We start from the raw sequence: 22,684 nt of genomic DNA, 5'->3' as shown, positions 1-22,684 counted from the left end.
AGAGCGTATGGAGGGAGGGTAACCTGGACTACAGCTGTGTGAACACTCGAACATCTACATTTATGGTAGGTACAAAACTGTACTATGCTCATCGTGTTACACTGCTGCAGTCATTACACTTGGGTAGAATCCCAAAGCTAAGGTTGGGTGGCTGGTCTATAAAGACTTAGGATTGGCTATGAGGCCCTGCAGAACTGCAGTGGCAAATCCTGCTCTGGATTTAGAGTAAAGAGGCAGGTGGTAATGCTTGGTAAAGGTGTGCACTGAACTCCAAGTTGCAGCCTCCAAAATGTCCTTGGTAGGTACTCCTCTGAGAAAGGCTGTTGAAGTGGCTGTTGCCCTGGTGGAATGTGGCCTAATGTTATTTGGGACTGATTTTCCATGCTGTGTGTAGCAGTAACATATACAGTGTCCTATCCATTTGGATATAGTCTGTTTTGAGATAGCCTTGCCCTGTGATCCTGCAGCATATGCTACAAACAGTTGCTCAGTTTTCCTGAAAGCTTTTGTTTTGTCCAAGTAGAAGCGTAGCTGCCTGTGTATGTCCAAATAATGCAGAAGTTTCTCCCCTTTATTCTGGGGGTTTGGATAAAAAGTTGGCAAATGGATGGTTTGGTTAAGAGACACACTAGATACCACCTTTGGCATAAAGGTAGGGTTTGTCCTTAAAGAAACCCTGTCCTGATGACAAATTATAAAAGGTTCCACTACCATTAATGCCTGTAGCTCTGAGACTCTTCGTGCTGAAGTTACTGCCAGGAGCAGAGCTGTTTTCCATGATAAAAATTTTAGATCGGCTGTATTGGCTGGCTCAAAAGGTGGCAGGGTTAGTTTTTCCAAAACGAAATTGAGGTCCCAAGTTGGTGTTGGTGCTCTCTGGGGCGGTCTTATGTTTTTAGCCCCTCTGAGGTACTGTTTTAGCAAGGGATGGGAGAATAACGGAGGATCTGTGTTGTAATGTGCTGAAATGGCAGAGGCGTGGATCTTAATTAATGAGAAGGATAGGCCTCTGTCCAGCATCTCAGTTAAGTATTGTAAGATCTGAGGAATGTTTGGAACAAGAGGGTCAAGGTTTTGAGCCTGGTTCCAGGTGCAGAATCTCTTCCATTTTTCTGAGTAAGCTTTCCTGGTGCTAGGCCTCCTGGCCTCCAAAATGACATCCATAACAGCTTTAGAGAGAGGTGTTGCCTGTTTGACTACTGAATCTGACATGCAGCCAGGTTTAGGGTTTTGAGCTGACCGTGCAGGATCTGATTGTTTTGTTGAGTCAGAAGGTGTGGAATTTGAGGCAAAATCCATGGTGGGCCTTGAGCTAAGTTCCTTAAGATAGGGTACCAGTGCTGGCGTGGCCAGTCTGCAGCAATCAGGATAATCTGTGGTTTTTCTTGTCTGGCTTTTAGGAGTACCTTTGAAAAGAGAGGCAGTGGCAGGAAGGCATAAACTTTTAGGTTTTTCCAGCTGAACAAAAGAGCATTCACTTTCCATGCTTGTTTGTGATAAGTCCTTGTGCAGAATTTTTGTAGTTGGCAATTCAGTGGGGAGACAAAAAGATCTATGTCTGGGCATCCCCATTTTTGCGTTACCATGCTGAAGATTTGTGGATTCAATTTCCATTCGTGAGGGTCCATGATATTTCTGCTTAGATCGCCTGCCAGAGTATTTTTCTTTCCTGGCAGGAATTGTGCTTGCAGGTGAACTTGATACGTTAGAGCTGTGTTCCACAAGGTCATGGCTTGCCTGCATAGGGGATAAGAATGAGTGCCCCCTTGCTTGTTTATGTACCACATTACTGTGGTGTTGTCTGTCTTTAATAATAATTGCCCTGGATGCAGAAGGTCCTTGAAAGCTGTTAGAGCATTTTGAACAGCCAACATCTCTTTTTGATTGATGTGAAGATGCATCTGGTCTGTGGTCTACTTGCCCTGAATGCATTTTCCTGCCATGTGTGCTCCCCAGGCGTAATCCGAAGCATCTGTTGTTAAGAGTCTGCCTGGCTGAGGGTAGGGTAAAAGGTTGACCCTTGTTTAGGTGACATGCCTGTGCCCACCATCGCAACTCCTGTTGTAGGCAGGGAATCATTGGTATTACTGCTACTAAACTGTGAGAGTGTTGACTCCAAACACTTTTTAGATACCATTGTAATTTCCTCATATGCAGTCTGGCATATGGTTTTAGTAGTATGCAGGATGCCATGAATCCCAGGGCCTGCATAATTTTTCTTGCAGGGTGATGGGACTTTTTTGCCAGTAGTGGAAAATAATGAATTAGTTGAACTTGTTTGTCTGGCGTGAGGTAAGCCATCTGGGCCATTGTATTTAAGCTGGCACCCAGGAATATAATCTGCTGTGAGGGTACTAGTTTTGACTTCTTTTCGTTTACTGTGTACCCTAGAGAAATTAACAACCTTTTTATAAACTCCAGATGCTGTAGAAGAATGTCTTTTGTCTCTGCTTGAATGAGGCAGTCATCCAGGTATGGATATATCTGAATTCCTTTTTGTCTGCAAAATGCAATTACTGGTGCCAGGCACTTTGTGAAGACCCTGGGCGCAGTAGACAAGCCAAAGGGCAGTGCAGAGAATTGGTAGTGCATTGTGCCAGCTTTGAATCGGAGGTATCTTCTGCAATTTTGTCTGATAGGGACATGCAGGTATGCCTCTTTGAGGTCCAGAGTAACAAGCCAAGCCTTCTTGCCCAGCATGGGTAGAAGCTGCTGTAATGTCAACATTTTGAATTTCGGAACATCCAGGTAAGTATTTAGAACTGAAAGGTCTAGTATGGGCCTCCAGGCTTTGTCCTTTCTGGGGACCAGGAAGAGTCTTGAATAAAATCCTTGTCCTTGTTCCTGTTGTGGTACTTTTTGAATAGCTCTCATGTCCATGAGGGCTGAAATTTGTTTTTGTGCCTCTGCCCATTGATTTTGTAGCAGGTCTGGCATTCCTTTTAGCCTTGGTAAAGTATGAAAGTGGAACCTGTAACCTTGAGACGCAATATTCAGAACCCATTTGTCTTGGGTGATTGTTTGCCAGTTTTGAGAAAAAAGTGCTAGTTTTCCTCCTAAGGGGGCTTCGAAAAGGGAAGTGCTTGGCGTACGAAGGGGAAAGTCATTGTGACTGTTTCCTGTAAGGTTGAGACTTGTCCTCACCTCCTTTGGGGGTTGAGGTGCCCCACCATCGTCGTCTGTTTGAGCCTTGGGGTTGAGATCAGCCTCTTGGGCATCTGTATCTGCCTCTCTGTGTCCTGTCTGACATTGGAAAGGACCAATTCTTTGTTGGCCAATTTCTGCTAAATCAAGGTGGCTGTACCTGTAAGAAATCATTGACTGTTTGCATAGATTTAGCTTTATCCTCCATTTTCTTTAACACCTCTTCTGCCTTAACACCAAACAAGGTATCATGCTGTAAAGCAGCATCCAATAATTTTGCCTTAACATGATCCGGTAAACTCATTTCTTTTAACCAAGCATGTCTTTGAATCACAGAACCTGTAACTGCGGCCCTACAAGAGGCCTCTAAAGAATCAAAACCACATTGTAGAGTATGTTTTCCCACCTGTTCAACTGCATGCAATAAATCCTGCATTTCTTTACAATCAGGAGCTTCTGAGCTTGCAAGCATTTTCTGTTTTAACTGAGCCATTAAACATTGTTGGTACTTAAGCATGTGAAACTGGCAATTTAAAGCTCTTACTGCTAAAGTTGCAAAAGTGTATACTTTCTTCCCCCATCTATCCAAAGCTCTGGAATCTCTGTCAGAGGGTACTGAATTTTTTGCAATGGAAGCCTTAACCCCTTTTGGACCCTGGGAAATAGTTTCTGGATCAGCCAAAGGGTTTTTATAAAGAAACTTGTGAGAGTCTGGGACTCTATAATATCTATCTGGCTTGGCTGGTGCAGGGGGCAAAGAATCAGGAGATAAGCTGGATTCAGAGAACACATCATCCACAATATCAAGCACAGGCGGAATAGCCAAGGCCCTGTGCTGAGTCAATAAAAGGAAATCCCTGAGCCTTTTCTTGGATTCTGAGTAATCCTGACTTTCCCAATGGAAATGCTCCCTCATGGTATGTAAAGTTTCCCCAAAAGAATAATCCTCAGGAGGAGAGGCTGAAGGGATAGAGTCTTCAGCATCAGAGTCCTCATAGGGGGGTAGAGAGTATCCCTGGTCTGAAGAGGAAACAGAGGAAATGGAAACCTGATCAGAGGAATCATAGTCTGTATCCTGCCTAGACCTTTTCTCAGGAGGGGGATGGGAACCCCTGATTAGAGTAATGAGGTCTACGGCCATTTTAAGCATCTGTTTTTTAGGCATGGAGGACTGTCCAGGAGAATGCTGTACTTGTTTCTTTGTCTTTAATGGCAATTTTGTCTTGGCTGTTGTTTTAATGGTAAGTTGTGAAGGTCTGAAAACACCCTCAGAAGCTGATGCCTGCTCAGCGGCTCCGGACCCATCTGAGGGATTAGTTTCCGTAGGCCCAATACCTTGAGTTTCCAGAGGCCTAGTTGTCTCCACATGGGAGTCAGAGGCAGCCTGTGGCTCTGAGGTAGCGGGTGTCAGGGGCTGCGAAAGTGCCTCACTGAGAACCGGCGACTGGCCTAGAAGAGGTTTCGTCGTCGGTTTTGGACCTCGGATGCCTGTCTTTATCCTTGTCCTTGCGTTTTTTCGGTATTGCGGTCATCGGTTGATCCGACGGCATAGTATAATTGAACCTTCGGCCAAAGTAGTGCAAAGCAAAATCAAAACGTCTTTTTATAGTGCGTTTGTTAAATCTAGCATAAAACTGACAACTAGTGACGTCGTGATCAGGGCCTAGGCATGGAATACAGTAAGAGTGGAAGTCCTTATGAGGTATTTGCTTCCCACAAGAAATACAATTATTAACTTTTTCTGACATCGGTCTGCTTTATTGAAGACTTCGGATCTGAAATTCGACTTCGAAAATCTCAGCAGTCGGCCGACCGGCACTTGCGAACTGCTTCTGCATCGGGCACCGCACGGCAAGAAAGACTGAGGAAAATGGCATTGGATGCATCTTATATATCCCCTGGTGCACTGACGTCAGGGAAGAAGCGACAGCAACCGACGCCGGACCAAGACTTTGGAACTCTGGCCGACTGCGGGACCGCCTAACAGCAGGATAACCCAAGTGTAATGACTGCAGCAGTGTAACATGATGAACATCTTTATATTTCATTGTTTCATCTACAAATAATGTGCCTGTTGCCCTTGAGGAATAAATTGCCTATGTTGCATTAAAAAAATGATAAGCTAGTAATATTGCAATAGGGAATAGATGGCAAACTGATAACAGGTTCATATAGTTACTAGGTATCTTCACCAAAAAGGACTGCAGCATCCACCCCCTTTACAATACAGTACAATATCAGCAATGCATCTACCTACTGTGGGAGTAGAACCCAACAGCCTTCTGCATCAAAAGCAAGTACATTACCTGTTATGCTATTAACAATGCAAGCAGACTCAGCATAAGCAGCGCTAAACTTTTGTTCCCCTGCAGCGCTCAGCTTCTTGTAAAATCTACTTGACACTCAGCTGTATCTCTGAACTTTGCAGCACAAGAAATCTGGAAAAAGCCAACATTTGGGGGGGGGAGACCAAAAAAACAGGGACACGTTTTAAACATTGCTTATATAATGTTGGAAAGTTGCTAGAATAAAATGCTGTGTTACCACCATACATTTCACTGCCAAATATTGAACCCAGAACCCTGTGCAAAATAGTCAACAGCAACATACCACTAGGCCAAACTATCTGTTTTATGAAAGAGAGGAAGACTGAAATTTAAATGGCTACCATTTAGTGAATTCACTTCTCACCATAGCTGTCAACAGCTTAGCACAAAACACCTGAACAAAGCCAATAATTGGGGAATACAGCCCCCAAACATATTCAGTGAATTCTGTTCTCACCATAGCTCTCAACCTTGGCACAAACCTGGACGAAGCCAATAATGTGAGAATACAGTCACACAAATAGGGACACATTTCAAATATCCATCTTATAAACTTAGTAAATTGCTATAATACTAGGTTTTGTGTTACCATGTACTTTCTGAAGAATATGAAGTCTGAAATTCAAATGCTTGTCATTTTTATTTATTTAACATTTGTTAACCAGGAAAGTCTGACTTGGAACAAAAGCCAATTTTCAGCAGAAACACTCCAGACACATGTCTTTGTAAGATGGGAGGACACCAAAGCAAACCCACACAAACACAAGGAGGACATGCAGACTCCACACAGAAGGCACCCCAGCCAAGAATCAAACCAGACAACCTGTAGCTGTTAGGCAACAATGCTACCACTGCACCACTGCACTACTGACTGTGTTAAGAAACAAAAATACAGAAACCACAGATTTATGAGGAACAGAACAAATATGAGGCAAAAATCTGCAAATTTTTATAAATGGTAGTGGGTATGGAATTCAGGCTCGTGCCACTTGGCCCCAAGGTACAGGGTTCAAGCCTTATTCTCTACCCACCCCAATGTACAGGGCTCAAGCCTTATTCTCTACCCACCACCATAAAGCAACTGGGGCATTACACACACACACACACACACACACACACACACACACACACACACACACACACAGCCAAAACTGCTGTAAAGCCAAGTCCTTTCCATGCCAAGTAAATCCCTTCTTGCCTGTGGATGTTGTAGTCCAATCCCCTTCCAGTCTATGCAGTTGTAACTGCATAGACTGCTGGGAAAATTTGGAGTTGAATGTTGTCTTTATACTCCAGACTGCTGGTGGAGACAGTCTGGATTCTGTGCGCATGGTCCAGACTGGTTCACCAGCAGTCCGAATGCCGCGAGTGCGCATGCGCGATGTTCCGGGACTCTATTTTCTTTTTTGTTTTATTTTACTTTTTACAGCTGGGGGGCTACACAGCTGGGAGGGCTGCAGTCTTGCAGTCCAATAGCATAAGCTGCCCCTGAGTATGTGGTATCAGGGCAATTGTGAAATAATTTTCACAAATCAGTCATGTCTTTTTTTCTTCACAACTGGTATAAACATATATATTTTCCAGTCAGCTGGCTAAAATGCTATCTTCCAAATTTCCTGTTAAGCACTGCAGCAGCTTATCCAAGTGTTGTAATACTTCAGTGGGATTACTGGTGATTTATTCTTTAGTGAAGCTTTCAATGCTGCTTAGACTTCTTTTCTTACCACTGGTTCCCAATCATAAGGTACAGGTTGAAATGACTGTTGGCCTGTTTGAACTCTACAGTATAATGACTCACTGCATTCTTCCCACCTCTTCTTAGTCTTCTGTGCATCATTAAACATACATTCTTGAGCACCTTTTTAACATAGTAGTTAGAGGCTAGAATTTTCTCTCTAGAGCTCTGAGTTTTAGGGAGGCCAGTCCCATTTTCCTCTTCTAGTTTCTGATTATGTTTCCTTGTGCTTGTCATTCTATAATTCCCTTCTCTTTAAGCAGCATACTGGAAATTCTGTCTAATTCCACTGCTGTATCTCTTTCTCCTCTGGCTTTAGCTTTTCTAATCTGTGAGCAATAAGCAAGTCTCTTCAAATCAATAGTTTTGTGTGCTTTTCCTTTTTCATTTTTGAAGGGATTTTTCAGTGTCTTTAAATAAAACTTTTTTGATACAGTTCCATAGCACTCCTGAAATTCTGTTAATTTCTATCTAATGCTGACAATCAATTTTGCAGAGAGCCTTGAACATCCATGGTCTATTTTCAAAAACATACCTTATTAAGTACACAGCTGGTTTACATTTCTTCAGTGTTAGCTTGAGTCTGTACAGTAGCTGGTGGTCTGTTACACAGCTGGCCTCAGGTTTTGTTTCTATTGTTATTACTGTTTTTTTCCATTGTTTGCTTCCACAAACAGAGTCAGTCTGACTTCTGTTTAACTTCAGTGGAAGTCCACATGTATAGTCTCTGCTTATGTTGCTCAAAGAAGGAATGTGAGATGAACAGGTTATTTGTCTCATGAAATTCTGTCATTCTTCTGATTCATTAGTATTATCGGCCCAATATTTTTCAACTATTTGACAGTCTTCATTGTTCCCAACTTTCAAGTTCTGGTCGCCCACAGCTAGCAGTATGCCCTATTAACAAGTTGTGTCAGTTTCAGCTTGTAGTTGTAGAATTGATCAACTTCATTCTCCTCTGACTCTGCTGTTAGAGAATTAGAGTCACGTTAATGGATATACCTCAAAGACAAATAGATATTAAGTGTTAAGTGGCTGCATTTTACTTCATTATAGTTATTGCAAGCATCTTATAACTGCAACACTACTTCTGTTTTACCTTTCATGTTTGGGCAAAATATCATGTGCTTCATTAAATTTAACATGTCCAATGTCTGCCCGTTTTATTTCACAGACATTCAGAAGGTCAAGCTGAATGCATTCCATTTCCTTCTTGACAATAACTTTCTTTCTTTCTTCCTTCATTTATTCCTATATAAAAACTGCATTTTTGCAGTATTTAACTCTCATTCCACACTACAAGTCCCAAAAGCTTTAATCCAAACACATCAAATACTTGGCTTTATGCTGAACGTTCCTCTCCTCTTCCCCAGTAGACTGCCAAGTTCCTTCAAACCTGAGGGTCTCAGCACTATACCACAACCTGTTTTTATGTTACTATACACCCTCAGAGTTTTCATGACAGGATACAGAGTAGTCTGCCAAGCCTTTCTTCCATGCAGCTAACATTAAAGCAGTTGTCACAAAAATGTGATCTGTGTCACTAGCACTATACCAAACTCATGCTGCCCAGTATGGCCACTATGGGTAGTCTGTCTTATGTTGGCATCTCAACTGAGACCGGTTTAACTTGGGAGACTATGCAAGTACTTATCGATGGCATACCTTTCAGCCTCACTGCTGCATAACAAGCCACAAAGCAAGGGCTTGTGCATTTTATAAAGACAATTTCTTAGTAGAAAAGGGCCAAAAGGAAGATTACTAAAACAGAACATACACATTAAATGAAACTATTTTAGTAATAAACAAAAGGTCAAAAATTGTGTGTGTATGTTACATGAGAAAGTCAAGATATTCGACATGTGTGTCAGCCAAAAGAGCATGTGTCACTGACATTTACTATTGATGTCAGCACTTAACTGTTTCTTGAAATTAGATAAGTTTATACATTTGGTAATGCATAGGACCTCTGCAGCTAGTGCAGCACTGCATACACTATGCATTAAGGTTTAAAAATACCTGGATCTTTGAGTTTTTCTGCCATCTCTTCTAGTGTATCCACCTCTTCCTCTTGTGGAGCGTGGATAACCATGACAGTTGAGCCCACAATACTTAGGATGCAGCCAATCTTCCCATGAACATTTAGCCTCTCATTCAGGAAGTATGATGACAAAACGGCACTACAGATATAAAAAAAAAGTTGTACTTTAGAGTAGCAACACATTCAAAGCACACACTGTCAATAAGAATCCAGCTACTAGTTAATGCACAGGTGCATGAGCCACAAGCTTCTTTACCACCAATTTAAAGCTCTTATCCACAGTCATACATATTCAGAACTGATGTAATCTACATAAGCCACACACTTTAGAACTGAAATTATGTGACCAATATAACCATGACATCATGAACATTTAAAACATAAAAACGTGAATTTTGCCAATGTAGTTGCCTTTAACAAATTGTCAGAAATCATCACCATCATCCCCCATTCTCCCAGTTTTCTACATGAAGTCACAGTGTCATGTCAACTGTTGACATCTCTCTCTATTCAGTGTCACTCTCCTGCCTTCCTCGTGTCTACTTCAGTTAGTCAAACACTTAATCGGACACCTATTTGTCGACCCTTTTTTTCAAAATTACACTTCAGAGAATGGACTTTTAATCAAAACTTTTCCACGGGATAACCAACAGTAGGCCATCATCTGGAATTTTACCTTTTCCCCACTGGAATGCAATCTTGGAGTTGGTGTATTTAGTTGGGAGGGGGGGGGCTATCCCACCTGGGTAGGTTTTACATTTTATGACCTTTTTGCCAGTCACTAGGTTGACCTACCATTCGTTATCCCTGGGAACAGTTTTGATGAAAACTCCATTCGCTGAAGTGTAACTTTGATAAAAGGGGGTCGACAAATTAAGTGTTCCACAATTAGTGAGTTCAACTAACTGACATAGACCTCCTTCTTCAACACTCATGCCTGTCTGTTGTACACCTTCTCCCACACAATCCATCCACGACTTTGCTGGACACCCTTGCTTCCTTTTGCCTTCTTCCTGTCCATCCCAAATCTTTTTCAAGAGACTGTCTTCTGCTTTCCTGCACATGTGGTCGAACCACCTTAATCTGTTCTCTTTGACCCATTCTGCAACTGGAGCTGTTTTGGCTTCATTTCTTTTTTCTGTCCCACAGTGTGCGTGTTTTCTACCACCCTGTCTCAGGCACATCATCTCCATCACCTCTAGGATCCTCAACTGATCCGCTTTTAATGCCCAGGTTTCTCTACAATACAGTAGTATTGTCTGCACCAATGTTTTGTACACCTTACTCTTCATCGGCATTTTTCTATCATACACTATACCAGACACTCTGCTCCAGCTGGCTGCAGCCCCTCTGATTCTAGCTTTGACCTCCTCATTCAGATTTCCCTTCTCCTCAACCACCCCTCCCATATACATGAAGCTGTTAACCTATTCCAATATTTTCCTTTCTATCTCAGTTTTGTCAAAAATCTTTTTTACTTATAATTTTATACACACACACATATATATATATATATATATATATATATATATATATATATATATTTACACACACACACACACGCATATATACACGTACACACACATATACACACACACATTACATGCTTAAATACATACACATTTACACATGCATTATTATATATAAAAATGATGAAAATAGTGCTTTTTTCCGGTATGCTAGTGCTTGTGCTAATTTTAAAAAAATGTTGGCACTGATCATGCTGGCCGGCCACGGTGGTGCAGTGGTTAGCATTGTCGTCTCACAGCAAGAGGTTCTCTGGTTCGATTCTCAGCTGGGGTGCCTTCTCTGCAGAGTCTGCATGTCCTCCCTGTGGTCGCATGGGTTTCCTCCGGGTGCTCCAGTTTCCTCCCACATCCCAAAGTCATGCAGTAGGTGGAGTGGACACTCTAAATTGGCCCTAGGCATGAGTGCATATGTGTGTGTGTGTGTGTGTGTGTGTGTGTGTGTGTGTGTGTGTGTGTGTGTGTGTGTGTGTGTGTGTGCCTTCTGTGGAAGGTTGGGCGCTGGGCTGGCAACTCGACACCATAAAACTCCTCTGCCAATCATGAGTGGACAGATGATCTGCTGTGGCGACCCCTAACCGGGAAAAGCCGAAAGAATAATAATAATATGAAGTTGGCACTGATCATGCTGAAAGCAACTCAAGAAGTAGAGATTTAGACAATTTATTAAAAAGCAAGGAACTGCATTAGCAAATCCTGCTAATGGCTGATATGGCTCCTGGATTAAATTAATATTATAAAATTTTTATATTTATTTTGTTGGTTATTTTTATTTATGTTTTTATATTTCTAAATATTCATCAGCACATGGTTATAATGATCAAATAATTAAGAGTGTTTACAAGTTGTGGTAGTTGTGGAATATGTCATTTCTGAAGTCTATTTGTGGATGAAAGCACTAAACTGGTAATTCAGAACCTTGTGGCTTGTATATCAGTGTTTTTATTGTTTAGTGTTGAGGAATCAATGACAAGCCAGTATTGAAGTTTTTTTTTTATTTCAAGCACTTTAAGTATTTGTATTAAACTATTTATCATCATCATAACCTTTAACATCAACACAAAGAACTTTTCAGATATCTGACAGTTAAAATGCAAGAATTCTAACACTGTGCCTGCAAAAGTAAACCAACATTAACACCATTGCTGAATGAACTGAAATATGCAAAAGATATAAAGTGTCTACAATACAGAGTAAGTAAAGTTGGTCTCCAATCATAACAAAACTATGTGTTGAAGATATGGATGTCAAGAAAGTCACCTTGTCAGTGGAGTGAAGCAAAGCTTGAGAAGTGAATCTTGACACTCATATCGACACATAACTCACTAATGATGAAAGAGACCTGATCATAATTCTTTGTTACTACCTGCATCTTTAGCTGCTCTGATGTATTAGTAATTTCAGGGGAAAAAAACATAGGAATGCAAAGGGTTTTACACGTTTAAAAGCCAAGAAACACTTTGTGCTGCCACACAGGCAGTAGCCAGAAGCATTGAAACATGACAAATACTTAATGTTCACACATAAGTAGCAGCCAGAAGCTAAGTGCCCCTCTGATGAACAGATAGCTTTAAAAGCTGTCTCTCCTCTCTCAGCCACTATCTTCTGTGATGACAGTGAACTGTATAACAGCTTATAAAGCTGTTTTTTTTCTGCTTCAACACTATTCTGTGTGCACTTGTTTTTATGCTCTAGACAAAGACTACGGCATGACAGCAAAACTTTAAGCACTATTCTTGTGTCAGAAAGGTACTTTAACTCTGCTTCTTTCCCCAAATTTAGAGTATAATGCTGATTAATAATTTAAGAATATTAGCAGTGTCCAATAGGGGTGGCCACGGTGGTGCAACGGTTAGCGTTGTCGCCTCACAGCAAGAGGTTCTCCGGTTTGATCCTCGGCTGGGGTGCCTTCTGTGCGGAGTCTGCATGTCCTCCCTGTGGTCGTGTGGGTTTCCTCCAAGTGCTCCTGTTTCCTCCAACATCCCAAAGACATGCTGTAGGTGGATTGGACATTCTAAATTGGCCCTAGGCGTGAGTGTGTGCGTGTGTGGGCCTTCTGTGGAAGGTTGGGCAACGGCCTGGCAACTCGACACTGTAAAACTCCACTGCCAATCATGAGCGGATTGGTGATCAACTGTGGCGACCCCTAACTGGGAAAAGCCGAAAAAAGAAGAAGAAGCAGTGTCCAACAGCAGTTGTATCTTGTACCTCTGAGGGCTACTCAGTTTGGACAAACTGAAAAGAAAATTAATTGTGAGATGGTCTGACCTGTTTCTCAAGGTGATAAATTTCTAATAAAAATGAATTTTAGTCAAACTAAAATGACATAACTTACCAGCACCTTCAGACAATGTTATAATTTTTGAAAACTGACAATTATGATGATGTTTTTGGCAAAATAAATTATGGAGCTTTTTTTAAAATGCAACCAGCTCCAATGACATACAGGAATAAAGTGCTAAAACCAGAGTGGAGACTCAGTCAAGGTATATACAAATGGTTTTAATGAATCCGAACAATACGAACGTTAAAACAGTAAAAACATGAACGCCTTCACTCCATACATATGCGTTTTCGTCTCATTACTCAAGACTTCATCAGATGTCATCTGATGAAGTCTTGAGTAATGATACGAAAACACACATGTATGGAGTGAAGGTGTTCATGTTTTACTGTTTTAATGTTCGTATTGTGTGGCTTCATTGAAATCATTTGGATATACCTTGACTGAGTTTCCGCTCTGGTTTTAGCACTTTTTCTTTGGATTTACTGGTGATTTATAGTGCAGTTCCACTACTTTTTGGTTTATACAGGAATAAAGTCCTGACTATGATCCGTGTGACCCACTTTAGCAGCTTGAGCTCCTGAAGAAGCTGGTAGGGACAGAAAGAGAGGAGTGAAAGGGCAGAGCCTGCTCCCCAGTGTCAAGGGGGTGAGGAGGGTTGAGTGAAGTTCATGTGTTGAAGCACAAATGAAGATCATAATTTCCTGGTGGAGGTTGGGGAAGTTGCCTGTTGTGTTTTGTTGTGAGTGATCACAGATTGTCTAGTTGGTTTATGCCTCTTTTGTAAGTAAGGGACAACTCACTGCTGACCCTACTGTCAAGTCCCACTTACGAATATGCTAACCAAGTGTGTAGGTGAAGTGGGGACAGGGGCAGGTAGTGTCTCTGGATCTTAAGGTAGTCCCCTTTCTACCATATGACCTTCCCCCACGGGAAGATTGAATGGGTTGATAAGGATCCCTCACAGGAAAGAATGGTCATAGGACTCCCGCTTAACCCAGGGATGCCTGTCCTTGCCCCCCAGTAAAACAAACTTGCCAACTGGATGAAGGTAAAGGAGCTATGTCATCAGCAGGTCCAAAAGAGAATTAAAAAAAAAGTTTTAAAAATCCATGCAGCCAGTCTTCATTACAGCAGTTCAGACCAATGTCCCAAGGAATTCACTCTTGTTACCAGTGACCTACATTCAATGAAACAGCTAAAGTCTGGCCTGTTGCTTGAAAGTATTAAAGACTTATGTGATGGAATGCTATTTTTTTCATGGAACATAAGAAAATCTCTTTTGGTGCATTAATGAAAGAAAGTTCATAAACATCTTTGTACAACTGTTTCTCCATTTAGTGAGTGCTCATATGTTAGAATATGGGAGGGTATAATTTAGTGGCTATAAGATGTCTCTCCTTTCTTAGAGGGAAGACAGTTTTATCATACACAATTCTTCAGAAAAAAAAATCAGAGTTGTAGCATGCCAGGTTTCAAACTGCAAACAGCCATAGAGGAAGGGTACAAATAATTACTGAGCTGCAATTAAAGTCTTCATAGCAGAATTGCAGTCTTAGGTGCATGTTGTACCAGAGTGCCCTATTAATTTCCACTGCAACTGTATCATGTTCACAGTTACAAACATTATACATCACATACAATCTTTTTTTACAATTACCTTTAATCCTACGTTACATAAACTGGTCGATTGCTGCCTTCCCTTAAACCTCACTTCTCCTGCAAAACATTATTTTGCATGCATTGTTCACACAATTTCCATTTTTTTTCTAACTAATTTGCTCCTACCCTTTTATAATGGTCCCACTCCCAGCTGTTTTATCTCTGCTACAATATTCATTACTTTAAATACAGCTGCTTTAGACTCTGAGTTCCATTTTCTAGTAATTAATTTTGGTGGGTGCCAAAAAACAAACAAACTATGTCTAGGCAATTCAGATAGTGTATTCCAGGTCCAAAACATAATTTCCTTATTTACAACCATTTGCTATAGAGAATTTCCTACTAGCTTAACACACTCCCAAATCATATGTTCCTACTTACCTCTTTATTAGTCATCACACCTCCAGCATTTGCCATCATCTTGAGGAAAAATTATTTGGAGTCTGTTTGGGGTATAAAAATAGTTATGCAAACACTTTCAAGTAAATACCCTAAATCTTCTAGACTTTGTTGCATACTTTGGAGCCAAATGTACACCCTCCCATTGCTTCCTTGTGAATTGCTTATCCAATCTCTCTTCCCAATCTTTTCTAACCACCTCAGATTGATTCTTATAGATACTGTGCAATATTTTATATGCCTTACTAATTACCCCTTTAACAGCAGCTTCTATTTTACATTCAACTAAAAACTCCACCAAAACTGGTCTTTCAGTTAGGATTTCCTCCCCAATTCCTTTGCCTGTACTCCAATATCAACCCCTAAAAGAGAAGACAGTCTATTCCCTGCAATCCAAATGTCTTCTAATCCTCTTTCCATTCCATTACCTTCTCTCACTAGTTATTTGCTCCTAATACATTGATTCTTTTACCAGTTTCCTTCAGTAAATTCTAGCCTTCTCTTACCTATTCTCTGTATACCTAATTGCAGTTATCCCTATTGGCAGAATATCCTTTCTCCATTCTTGTATTGGATTAGTTCTTAGAATACTTTCTGCTACTTTATGAATGCAATATTCTGTGTGGCTATTGTTATTCTCCTTAAAGATCTGCATCCAAAATATCGCCCTCTCCTTATTTCTTGAATTATCCCCCTGCTTCATCATAATCATCATCATCATCTCTTTCCACTCTGGATTATAGCTTTCTGCTTGTGTTATGTATATTAGTCTTCACTGTGTCGCTCAAACATTTCCCTTCAAATCAGGTAATCCTAAACCACCTTGTTCTGTTGGAAGGAACAACTTATCCCACTTGACCTTTGCTCTCTTCCCCTCACAGAGAAAATCCTTCAACTTTATTAATTACTATCCACACCTTCTCTTCTGGTTGATAAAAAATATGCTTGACCTGTTTAAAAAAGGAATAAAAACATTTTCACTGTTTGTATCTTGCTATCCATCCATATCCATGAACACAAGCTTCCAGTTTTTCAGGTTTTGTATTATCTTTCTAGTTTCTTCCCACAAATCCTTAGCTGCCATAACATAATCATTTTAACTCATGCTCTTAAATACTTTGTTTTATTGTGTCCTCATAAATATAGGTATTGCTGAATGAATTCATGCGTGGGTACATAGTTTATAGTCATAGCTTTTATTTTGTCTTCATTCATTTTATACCTTGACAAAACTTGAAACTGTCTCAGAATGCTCCACAAAGTACAGTTTTGTACCTACCATAAATGTAGATGTTCGAGGATCCACATTGCTGCAGTCCTAACCATTGGGTAGTCCGCTGTCCAGTCGGCCCGAATACCAAAGTATATGGCTGACGTCGGTCAAGGCGCATTAGACTGATGTCAGGACGTCAGGGTACTAATGCGCATGACCGACATCATATCCTCAGTCTTTTCTTGCCCCAGATGTCAGAAAACCCTAAAAAGACAAAGCCCAAACCAAAACACCAAAAAACCCTGCACCAAACATATATACAATATATACAAATGCACAAGAATATATATATATATATATATATACTAGCACACGCCACCACCCCTAAACACAGAGGGGAAGGAGGAGAATTGGACTGCAGCAATGTGGATCCTCGAACATCTACATTTATGGTAGGTACAAAACTGTACTATGTTCTTCATTCCACATTGCTGCAGTCCTAACCATTGGGTAGAATCCCAAAGCAGAGGTAAGGGAGGCTGGCAAATCATAAGGAAGCAGGAGCTGTCAACATGCCTTGCAAAATAGCTGTGGCAAAACCAGCCCTAGATTTAGAGTAGAGAGGAAGATGGTAATGCTTAGAGAAAGTATGCACTGAACTCCAAGTAGCTGCCTCCAAAATATCCTTAGTTGCCACCCCTTAGAAATGCTGTTGAAGTGGCAGTAGCCCTAGTGGAATGAGGCCTAATCCCAGCTGGAATCTCTTTGCCATGATGGGAGTAACAAAATGAAATGCAAAACCCAATCCACTTAGAAATAGTTTGTTTAGACACAGGCTTGCCCTGAGAACTCAAAGCAAAAGAAACAAACAACTGCTGAGACTGCCTGAAATCCTTAGTCCTGCTTAAATAATAACGCAACTGCCTATGGACATCTAAAGTGTGCAAAATCTTTCCCCCTTATTTTGGGGATCTGCATAGAAAGTAGGCAAATGAATAGTTTGGTTTAAAGCCACACTAGAAAGCACCTTAGGCATAAAGGAAGGATTAGTGCGTAATGATACCCTATCCTTATGGAAAATCAAAAGGGCTCTACTGCCATAAGGGCCTGCAACTCAGACACCCTTCTTGCAGAAGTAATAGCCAACAGAAAAGCAGTCTTCCATGACAAGTATTTCAATTCAGCAGTAGCCGAGGCTCAAAAGGTTGTAGAGTAAGTTTTTCCAACACAAAATTGAGATCCCAAGCAGGAGTAGGAGCTCTCGTGGGGGTCTTATATTCTTTGCCCTCTAAGAAACTGCTTGAACAAAGGATGCGAAAACAATGGTGGGTCACAATCATAGTGAGCTGAAATTGCTGCAGCATGAATCTTAATGGAAGAGAAGGACAAACCTTTGTCCAATAACTCAGTAAGATATTGAAGAGCCACACTCAAATTAGGCTCAGAAATCTCCAAATTCTTTGCTGTACTCCAAAATAAAAACCTCTTGCATTTTTACACTTTCCTTGTACTAGGTCTTCTAGCTTCCATAATCACATTTAAAACTTGTTGAGGAAGTTGAGACCTGCTGTGTTTCAACACAGAATATGCCAGGCTGTTAGATGAAGAGAGTGAAGCTTGACATTGAGCAGGTGACCGCCCTTCTGAGATAACAGATGTGGAATCAAAGGTAAAGGCCATGGAGGCTTCCTTACCAGACTCCTTAGTAGTGGGTACCAGTGTTGCCGAGGCCAATCTGGAGCTATTAAAATCATCCTTGGCTTGTCTTGTCTGACCTTTAAGAGCACCTTTGGAAGAAGAGGCAGAGGTGGAAAGGCATACACATGAAGATTTTTCCAACTGAAAGAAAGAGCATCCACTTTCCAAGCTATGTGATGAAACCCCTTTGTGCAAAACTTTGGCAGCTGGTGGTTTAGTGGAGAAGCGAACAGATCTATGTCTGGAGTTCCCCATGACACTGTCAATTTCTGAAATACATGAAGATCCAGTTTCCACTGCTGGGGATCCATGATTTGTCTGCTTAACACATCTGCTAAGGAGTTCTGTGCTCCCGGCAGAAACCTTGCCTGAAGAGTTAGTTGCAAGCTGAGCGCAGTCTCCCATAAAATCATTGCTTGCCTGCATAGAGGATAAGAATGTGTTCTCCCTTGTTTGTTGATGTACCACATGACAGTTGTGTTGTCTGTTAGAATCAACACCTGCCCTGGAAGAAGTAACTCCTTGAAAGCCATTAATGCAAACTGGACTGCTAACATCTCCTTCATGTTGATATGTAGATGCTGTAGTCTGGCAGGCCACTTGTCTTGTATCCACTTTCCATTTAGATGAGCTCCCAAGCAATGTCCGAGGCATCTGTCGTTAAAATCTGACTCGCCTCTGGCCGGGTCACAGAGAGTCCCTTGTTTAGGTGACATTCCTGAGCCCACCACAAAAATTCTTTTTGAAGGCAAGGTATTATTTGAATGACAGTGTCCAAATCCTGGCAGTGCTGTGTCCATACATTTTGAGATACCATTGCAGCTTCCTCATATGCAGTTTGGCATTGGGAAGCACCAGAATACAAGATGCCATGAACCCTAATGCTTGAAGGACTGTCCTTGCAGTCAGCACGGACTGATGAGATAGTTGATGGAAGTAAAGGGATAGACTCTTTTGTTTGTCCGGGGTTAAAAAGGCCATCTGGGCTGCTGTATTCAGTCTCACACCCAGAAAGCACATGTCTTGAGAGGGTACTAGACTGGACTTTATTTCGTTCACAGAATACCCTAGGCATCTTAGCACTGCTATAACATATTCCAGATGCTGTAGAAGATCTTCCTTTTCTTGAGCCAGAATCAGGCAGTCGTCCAAGTAAGGATAGATTTGAATTCCTTTTAGCCTGAAGTAAGCTATCACTGGAGCCAGAACCTTTGTGAATACTCTGGCAGTAGATAAGCCAAAGGGCAATGCAGAGAACTGATAATGAGAATTTCCAGCTCAAACGCAGATACTTCCTGCAACTTAGTCTTATAGGCACATGAAGGTAAGCTTCCTTGAGATCTAAAGTTACCATCCAGTGATCTTTGCCCAGCAGAGGTAAAAGCTGTTGTAACGTCAACATCTTGAACTTGGGAATGTCCAGATAAGTGTTGAGGATAGATAAATCCAAAATTGGTCTCCACGTGTTCCCCTTCTTTGGTACTAGGAACAGGCGAGAATAAAATCCTAGGCCCCTTTCTGATACAGGGACTGGCTGAATGGCCCCTATTTGGAGTAACAGAGAAATTTGCTTGTGAGCCTCTTTCCTTTGTGGAGGAGGAACGCCTGGCATGCCTTTGAAAGGGGCAATGTATGGAAATAAAACCTGTAACCGTGGTGAATGATATCCAACACCCATCTGTCTTGAGTAATTAAATCCCAATTTTCTTTGAAAAGAGACAGTCTTCCTCCCAAAGGAGCTGCCAGACGAGAATCTACTGGCAGCTGAAAAGGCAGGTCATTGGGTCTGTTTACGAAAGGACTGACCCCTGCCCTCACCAGAAGTCTGAGCAGGTGAACTCCTGTTCTAGGCCTAAAAGAACCTTGAGCTCTGCCCCTACCACGTCTAGACCTACCCCTAGACTGGGAATCATAAGCAGGATATGTCCATCCCTTAGTAGGCCAATTTCTACTAAACTTCGGTGGCTGCACCTGCAAAAAATCTTTAACAGTTTGCATAGACTTAGCTTTATCCTCCATTTTCTTTAAAACTGCTTCCACAGGCGAACCAAACAACACATCAGACTGTAAAGGAGCATCCAAAATCCTTGTCTTAACATGCTCAGCTAAATTCTGATCCCTCAACCAGGCATGCCTGCGAAGAACAGAACTAGTGGCAGCCACCCTCGAGGAGGCCTGTACAGCATCAAAACCACATTGCAAAGAATGCTTACCCACTTGTTCAGACACATGAACTAAATCCAGCAACTCCTTACACTCAATACCTTCCGCCAAAGCATCCACCTTAGATTTCAATTGTGAAAGGAGATAATTTTGATATTTTAACATGTGAAACTGACAATTCAACGCCCTCATGGCTAAAGTGGAAGAAGTATACACTTTCTTTCCCCATCTATCCAAAGCCCTTGCCTCTTTATCAGTGGGAACAGGGTTTTTAACAACAGAGGCCTTAACACCTTTAGGTCCCTGAGAAACAGTTTCCGGGTCTGCCCTAGGACTCTTAAAAGATACTTATGAGCTTCAGGCACCCTATAGTACCTATCAGGTTTAACAGGAGCAGGAGGCAAAGAATCAGGGTTCAGGGAAGCCTCTGCAAAAACATCTTCCACCACATTCAACACAGGAGGTATAGCTAAGGGCCTATGCTGGGGTAAAACAAGAATTCCCTAAGCCTTTTCCTGGAATCAGAGTAATCTTGGCCTTCCCATTTAAAGTGCTCCCTCATGGAATGCAGAGTCTCTGAAAATGAGAAATCCTCAGGAGGAGAAGCTGTAGGAGTGGAATCATCCACATCAGAATCAGAATAAGGAGGATACTCCTGCAAGTCTTCCGCAGAAGACTCAGAAGCCTCTGAACACTGTTCAAAACTCTCAAACTCAGGTTCCACCCTAGGCCTCTTATCAGGAGGGGCATAGAACCTCTAATCATAGTAATCAAATCTTCTGCCATTTTAAGCATATGTTTCTTAGGCACAGAACCTAAAGTGCTAGGAGAAGCCCCCACTGAAGCTAAACTTGGCCTACCTCTCAAAGAAGTTTTGGAAACAGAAGGAGAGGCTCTAACTACCTTGGGAAGAGAGGGAAGAACAGTTACCTGAGAAGCCCCTCAGCCTGGCCTACCTCCTGAGAAGGCACATCCTGTAACAGTAAAGTCTCTGCCTGAGACTCCAAAGAAACTCCTGGCAAAACCTCTGGCTCCACTGAGCCTTCTAAAGAACCGACGTCCGGGACTGCCGGTTCATCAACCCTAGGCTTCGCTGTTTTGTCCTTGCGCTTTTTGGACGAAGCGGGCGACGGAGCATCCGACGGCATTTTATAATTACAACGCTTCCCAAACACTAACCTGGCACAGTCTAACCTTCTCTTAATAGTGCGTTTGTTAAATCTAGCACAAGAGCGCATCCAACAACGCGTGCTCAGGCCCTAAACAAGGTATACACAAAGTATGGTAATCCCTATGAGGTATCTGTTTCCCACAAGAAATACAGTTATTCACTTTTTCTGACATCCGGTTAAATACTGAGGCAAGAAAAACCAAAATGTTCCCAACGGGTACTTAGCCAACTTTGATTCGGTCTGAAACTCCGACTTCAGAAAATTTCAGAACGCCAACCTGCACTCGCAAAACTGCTTCTGCATCGGACCATGCGGCAAAAAAGACTGAGGATATGACGTCGGTCATGCGCATTAGTACCCTGACGTCCTGACATCAGTCTAATGCGCCTTGACCGACGTCAGCCATATACTTTGGTATTCGGGCCGACTGGACAGCGGACTACCCAATGGTTAGGACTGCAGCAATGTGGAATGAAGAACATCACTGACATGTCCTTTTCTGGTTTTATCAGGTACACAATACATTGTCTGCAGATAAAACCAACTTTTCTTGATTACCATACCAATCATCTCCTTGAATTTCTGAGTCCCTTATTTTCTTTGCCAATGTCTCTAAATATAAGGCAAATAACAAAGGAGAATGAGGACATCCCAGCCTGGTTTCTCTGATCAGACACAACTTATAAGACAGGAACCCTCCCCACTTTAATGTTGGTCTCTGACCCCTTCATATATCCTCCTAATTAACTTTATTATTGTATCAGGGAATGCAAATGCTTCCACTGCCCTGCTCTTAAAATCCTAGCTTACTCTGCTGAATGCTTTCTCTGCATCAAAGCCCACTAACAACAGTGCTATTTTCTTACATACTGCTTTGCTCTGGATTATCATTGTTCTGTTAATGTTAACTCCACAAAACCATGTTGATCTATATCTATCAATTTTGGCAACACATGTGACATTCTTTAGCTATTACAAACACTTTATAATCATGGTTTAAAATTGAAATGAGCCTATATGAAGCTGGGTCTGATGGATCTTTACCGTGTTTAGGTAAAACAACCACCATGGCTGTCTTCTAAGCTATTGGCGCTTCCCATCCTTTTAAAATAGTGTTAAAACAAAAGCTCCCAGATCTTTATCACTTTCTTCCCTCCTAGCTTCCAAACTTCCACAAGAATATCATCTATTCCTGGAGACTTGCCTGCAGATTAGCTATACATCACCATTTTTATCTCATCTCCTCCTATTCTAACCGTTAGTAATTGAGCCTCATCTACCTGTAACCTTGACATATTTAATTCTTCCATAAACATTTCC

The 22,684-nt window shown here is 41.6% G+C and overlaps 1 protein-coding gene across 2 annotated transcripts in view; it reads right to left on the bottom strand.

The window, feature by feature from the left end:
* Positions 1–22,684, bottom strand: part of LOC122789692 (magnesium transporter NIPA2-like) — a 403,659-nt gene that overhangs the window by 171,472 nt on the left and 209,503 nt on the right. For both annotated transcript variants that reach the window (XM_044057121.1, XM_044057119.1), the window contains one exon: positions 9,226–9,386. In XM_044057121.1, coding sequence (XP_043913056.1) covers positions 9,226–9,386 — 161 coding nt within the window. The remainder of the gene's footprint in view (positions 1–9,225; positions 9,387–22,684) is intronic.

The sequence above is a fragment of the Protopterus annectens genome, chromosome 15.part0, assembly GCF_019279795.1.
Source record: "Protopterus annectens isolate FY-2018-M chromosome 15.part0, PAN1.0, whole genome shotgun sequence".
Lineage (NCBI taxonomy): Eukaryota > Metazoa > Chordata > Ceratodontiformes > Protopteridae > Protopterus > Protopterus annectens.
This window is presented reverse-complemented; position numbering and strand designations above follow the sequence as displayed.